This window comes from Abramis brama (genome assembly GCF_963993115.1).
Source record: "Abramis brama genome assembly, chromosome: 12".
Taxonomy (NCBI): Eukaryota; Metazoa; Chordata; class Actinopteri; order Cypriniformes; family Leuciscidae; genus Abramis; species Abramis brama.
In genome coordinates, this window is record NC_139974.1 from 32,489,913 (window position 1) to 32,495,912 (window position 6,000).

A 6,000-nucleotide genomic window follows, 5' to 3' on the forward strand; every position below is an offset into this window, starting at 1 on the left:
TAGTATTTTAGAAGGCATAATCTTTAGCTGTGAGATGTCATGTCAACAGTTCAACATGTGCAGTTGTTAACTTAATGAGCTATTTCTACTTGGTCTGACCCTTAAAATGTACTTGATGTAACACAATGTATACAGGTTGATTAAGACATTTAAAATAATATTTGACTTCAATAAAAAACATTTAATTTTGTTGTCACCACATAAGTTTGTCCGATTTTCTGCAGATAGCAGAGCTGCAGATTATATGTGATCCATACATCGGTTATTCATTCTACACAATTTTTGGGGTTTCTGTTGCTGTGCTATGGACACTGTAAAGCACTGTGCTCTTTCTTTCAGAAGAGGCTGTGAATGAGGTGAAGAGGCAGGCTATGTCTGAGCTGCAGAAAGCTGTGTCAGAAGCTGAGCGCAAGGCACACGAGATGATCAGCACAGAGCGAGCCAAGATGGAGCGCACGGTGGCCGAGGCTAAGAGGCAAGCGGCGGAGGACGCGCTGTCAGTCATCAACCAGCAGGAGGACTCTAGTGAGGTAACAGCTTGTACGCCTACCGCACATTATTATATTAGCGAACAGCTGCAGCATTCACATACTGCACAATGATTCATTGGGATGGTAATATATTCCATAATTTATTAAATTTTGCATTAGATATTATCTAGGGGATTTTCTTATATTTTATATGATTTGTACATGCCTGATTTACTTGGTTGGGTTGTTTTATTTCCATGGCTTACATTTGATCTCCTTAGTATGGAAATCTGTAGGGAAACATAGATATCATATGAAAAGCACAGGGGGAAGAGAAAAGTGTGTCCCAGATAATTCCTCATGCAGGCTGGTGTCACGCAGAGCCGAGGAATATAACATTGCATTTATCACCTCAGGCAGAGCGGTGCGTTTCCTCCACTAAATGAAACATGTGGACAGTTAAGGTGGTACTGATTTGGATGCGGGAAATTGGGAAGGGAGCGCCGAGTGTCTGTGCACAGCGGGGGTACGGCTCGTTTAATCAGTTAGCAGAGAAAGGCGGCACGCATCTGAGTTTAATTGCACGAGCCATGTTTATGCACGTCTCTCCGGAGGATTGCGTCGGTAGCCGTTTATAACTCCGACTTCTCGTCTCTGGGACACATTCGAGACTTTGTGATAATTGCTCTTATTTGGCCCGGAGACAAACACAACGAGGCCACAGTGGTAACCTGAGTTTCTGTGTGATCTTTGAGCGTTTTGTAGTTAACCTGTTACAAATGTGTCCTCACATAGCGCCATGTGGAACTGGGTAAAATGACTGGGTTTTTTTCCCCAGCTAGCTCATTATTTCCATGTTTTCAAAGCAGGGAGATCCAAAGAAAAATAAAGCAGAATTCTCTATTTACACTTAAATTCAAATGGGAAATGTTTGCTGCTAATGAGCCGAGACTTTCGCACACTTTTCTCAAAGGTCTGTGCATCTATTATTTCCTAATTGGGATAATACCCATGGAAAGAAATCTCATTTTTTGAATATATTACAGTTTAAATAGTGCTGGGCGGTATACCGGTTCATACCGAATACCGGTGTTTATTTTTGTTGTGATATGAATATTTAATATACCACAATACCGCTGTATGTGTTACTATGTGTGACGGTGAAGATGGATAGGTTAAACTATAATTAATAGCTGTCAAATTATATTACAGTGTTTCCCATACATTGGTTCACAATATCAACACTGCCCGCCACAAATAGATTTTCCAAGAGGCTTTGACATCATTGAATAAACATGAGCACTGCACGTTTCAAAGTCAAAACGCGGCGTGGGTGTTTTTATATAAATGTATCTTTGAAGGGAACTGACTGTCCTTAGAAAAGTTTCGATGTTATTTTCATTTAATCTACTTTATCTTTCCTGATAAAGCGGCGTTCATGAGCGCTGCGCTGCTTTGTGTACAGCCGTTACCAGGGAAACCGCTATTTCTGCCCCTCCTAAAGCGACTCCTCTTTGCACCTCTGTGTAAACAGCATCATTTTGTGGAGCCTTGCAAACCTGTATTAATACTAGTGTGAATTTTTTCTACAATATTCACTCATGACAGTATAATAGGGCATTCTAAGTCAATCTAATGCAGTATTTCCTCTCTCAATTAGTAGAAACTGTGGTTAACACCCAGTCATGCTTGAAAAAAGAAAAAGGCCGTCATATACTATACATTTTATAAATATAAATTTTTGGTCAAACCACCCAGCACTAAGTTTAAACCTCCCTTCAACCTTCCCTCTTTTCCCATGCAGAGCTGCTGGAATTGTGGGCGCAAGGCGAGCGAGACCTGCAGCGGCTGCAACACGGCGCGTTACTGCGGTTCTTTCTGCCAGCACAAGGACTGGGAAAAGCACCACCACGTATGTGGCCAGACTCTGCAGGCACAGCAGCAAAGCGAGACCCCGGCCACCGTCAGCTCCTCAGCCACCCCCAGCAGCGGAGCCGGGAGCCCAGCGGACACGCCGTCCGCCGCCACTCCCCGCTCGGCCACACCCGGCACGCCCTCCACCATAGAGAACACGCCGCGCTAGAGTCCGAGCGGACCCTTCCTGAAGCCTCAGCAGACTGGGGACTGACTCACCTGCCTCACTCGCTCGCTCCAAAATGCTAAAGCTAGCGCACTAACAAAGAAAGAAGACTGTACTTAGGGCGATCACCCACAGGAGGTCCATTTCGGGTCATATTGACTTGCCATGATAGAGAACGCAAAGATATTCTTTGTTTGAAATTCTCATTGTTCTTTATTGTTACTACAGCTATTATCGATTACTGCTGGTAATGTCGTTTATTGATGTTGTGGCTCTCTTGCATTCTTGTAAATAAGAAGACAAATGGAGTAGACAGCTGGGACCTCTTGATGAGTGTATTTGACCTCCTCTTCATTTTGTTTTTTTGTCGTTTTTTTTTCTTTCTTTTTTTTCTCCTCCGTTCTGTTCTCAAAGCTCTTTATCCAGTAGCTGGGATATGAAACTATTTGACCTCATTAAAAGACACTTTAAATAACAAAAACCAAGGAAATATTTCATAGCTGACGTAAGCAGAGACTCTGAATATTATTAGGACAGCGTTCCTTGTAAAGAAGACAACGAAATGTTGAGGGGGAAAAAACATGCCGTGAAGGGCATCTGTGTCGGACGTGGTGGAGTAGACGGCGGATGGCTTTTCTGGCTCGTGCGTTGAACTCTGCAGATGTGCAGCAGATTGTGAAGGAACGCAGATGTTCGTCCCTCTTCTGCAAGATAATATCCAGGTCAATGGTTCGAGAAATAAAAAGCTGTTTCACTGAGGAATGTAGGGGCGAGGAGGGCCCGCGCTGGATGTTGAGTACTACACGGCGTAATGAAGGATGCACTCTGAGCCCTGATCCCAAATGCACTCCATCAGCTCCCAAAACAGGAAGTGAAGTCATCGGCCCACCAGAGCAGGACTGTCAGAACCTCACTGTGACAGCCGCTGGGAAAAAAAGGGCTGAGAAATAACCCATAAATCACTGGCTATTGGAACCAGTCCAGAGCCCTCTCCTGTCCTGCCTGTCTCTCGCCATCAGTCCTCGTTCTGCTTCTTTTTGCCCTTCTAGATCTCATTGTGTTAAACACTTGTGTCCTGTGCCGTCTCCAATGGTTATTTATTGTACATGTGCTGGACAATTGTGACGACGCATTAATAGTTTAAACCACGGTCACAACTTTTTAGTCTTTCTAGGTGCAAAAAGGAAGAACATATTTTCTCTTTTTTCTCTGTCTCTCTTCGCTCTCTCCCTCTTTCTTGCAAGCTGCTTTTCTATTTGTATGTGTTTGTGCTAGTCCCCTTGTAGTTCTCTAAAGAAAAAAAACCCTTTTCCCATTGTCCTCGAAAGACAAACGCTATCTCTCAGAGCTGCTACTTCAGTCTCATTCAGATGTTTTTTCTGAGAACTAGCATGTTACATGGAATGCTAACATAAATGTTTTTGTACATGGGACGTACATAAATGTATTTGCACTGTCACGGTTTCTCTCGGCATGCTTCTTTTGGCAGTTTTTTTTTTTTTTTTCATAGGGAGCCTCACTTCATAGGTTATCTTTGGAGTGCTTTGTTACATATCTGTGATTTTCTTTTCTTGTTAAAAAAAATGGAGAAAAAAATTATGAAAAAAGAGCAAAAAGAAAATGGAAAAAAGACAAAACAGAAGTATCACAATCTGCTTTTGTTAACATTTTTTTCCTAAACATTTTGCTTTGAATAGTTAAGGACAGTGCATGCACATGCATACTGAACGCTATGGTATATGTTGTTTTTGTTTTCTACAAAAAAGAAAAAAAAATACAAAAAAGACACTAAGAAACTAACTTTCCAAATGCAGAGGTGAAAAACAGACAGCTTTAACACTGCAGAGCACCAGGATACACAGTATTACAAAAGAATTAACATGGAAGACAGCCAAAGACAGACATGAAGGACCAAAACCTGATTTTATCCAAGATTTAAACATGACAAAAGAGACTCACTTAAATGCATTTTTGTTTTCTCGACGCGTTTATCAGGGGAAGCCACATTGAGCAATGTTTCCATTCGAAAACCTTTAACTCTCCCCTGTCCAGAGCCAAGACCAGCCCTGTTCAGATCGTAGGGAGGAGGAGCCACTCAAAACCATGTAGCAGGTCCTAAGAAAAGAGGGTTTCATGTGTGGATGAGGCGGTCTGAATGATTGAGCAATAACTGAAAAGGTGGATCCCATATCTAGATCCTCCAGGGCTAGGTTTTCACAACCGTTTCATCGTCGTCCTTTTTCTTTCCGTATCGTTCCTCGAAACGGATTTGTCATAAGAACGTCACCCCAAAAGGCTACCTGCCCGACCGAAGCGAAGCTCTTCTCGTTCACGAACGGCGCATAACCAAACCTTTAAGTGTTTCAGCTCAAGATAAAAAGCCATGTGAGAAACTAAAACTAAACGAAACAACCTCGCCAATGGCTTAAGAGGAAGAGGGGTCTAAACCAGCACTTAGCTGCACTCTGATGTTTCACGCCCCCCCCCCAAACCATGGTGCTAAACGCTGTGCATTTGACCTCTTTGGAGGAGGGGCTGGCCCTGGATGCACTCCCGGCCTCCTCCGGCATGCTACGGTTAAATAATCCAAAAAAACAAAGGTGTAAGACACCTGTACACATCTCCAGAGAACCTGCCAGCTAAGCTGTCTTGAAACACTAATGTACTATTTTTGAAAAATACATACAGTTAGTGTAGTAACTTCAATCAGGGTGACCTGAATAAACTAAGCACGGACAAAGCATCAAGAAACTCCTCCTTCCCACTCTAGTACGTCTGTTTTGCTACAACCTTTTTTCCTCGGTGGCAAAAAGTCTCACTCTACCTCTGACAGCACGTTAGGAGCACCAGTCGCCGAGCGGACACTGGTCTAGTCAAACCAAATGGGCACATGAGAACAGGACTTAAACCCAAAGTTAAAAGCTCAAATAGCTGCAAACCATATCACTACTTGGTAACAATGCAGACCTCATGAGAAAAAACAAACAAAAAAACAAAAAAACGTAATGAATAGAATACATAAAATAAAAAAAGAATAAAAAAAAAGAAGTTATGTTCATTTTAAGTTTGTCACACGTACAAATCACTTTGAGTCAGCTCAAAGTTAAAAAATGTGTCGACTCCATTTGATATACACTATTCAATAAATGGTCAAAGATGAGAAATGTGATATATACCAATTGCCCTCCTCTTATCCTGCACCCTCTTTTTCCCCGTTTATGTCTTCTGTTGTGAGACACGCTTGGCCGCTCAGTGTCATTTAGGTTCGTGTTATTGGGGGATTCGCACCAAACGTGAGCGAAAAGTAACGGCTGGTGAATTTGCGCATGCCTTTTTTGCCAGGTGTTCTTACGTTTTGTTTTGTTTTTCCTCCAATTTGTAAAGTTAATAAAACTTTTGGGATAACAAAGGGACCGTGGAAACTTAGTGAAATGAATCGGTGGGGTGGGT

The 6,000-nt window shown here is 42.4% G+C and overlaps 1 protein-coding gene across 6 annotated transcripts in view; it reads left to right on the forward strand.

Annotated features, from left to right (window-relative positions):
* runx1t1 (RUNX1 partner transcriptional co-repressor 1) overlaps positions 1–5,525 on the forward strand; it is a 53,153-nt gene extending 47,628 nt beyond the window's left edge. For 5 of the 6 annotated variants that reach the window (XM_084131537.1, XM_084131539.1, XM_084131540.1 and 2 more), the window contains 2 exons: positions 340–530; positions 2,275–5,525. In XM_084131537.1, coding sequence (XP_083987663.1) covers positions 340–530; positions 2,275–2,553 — 470 coding nt within the window. In that variant the 3' untranslated portion in view covers positions 2,554–5,525. The remainder of the gene's footprint in view (positions 1–339; positions 531–2,274) is intronic. The other variant, XM_084131538.1, reaches the window with a different exon arrangement.
* The last annotated feature ends 475 nt before the right edge of the window (positions 5,526–6,000 follow it).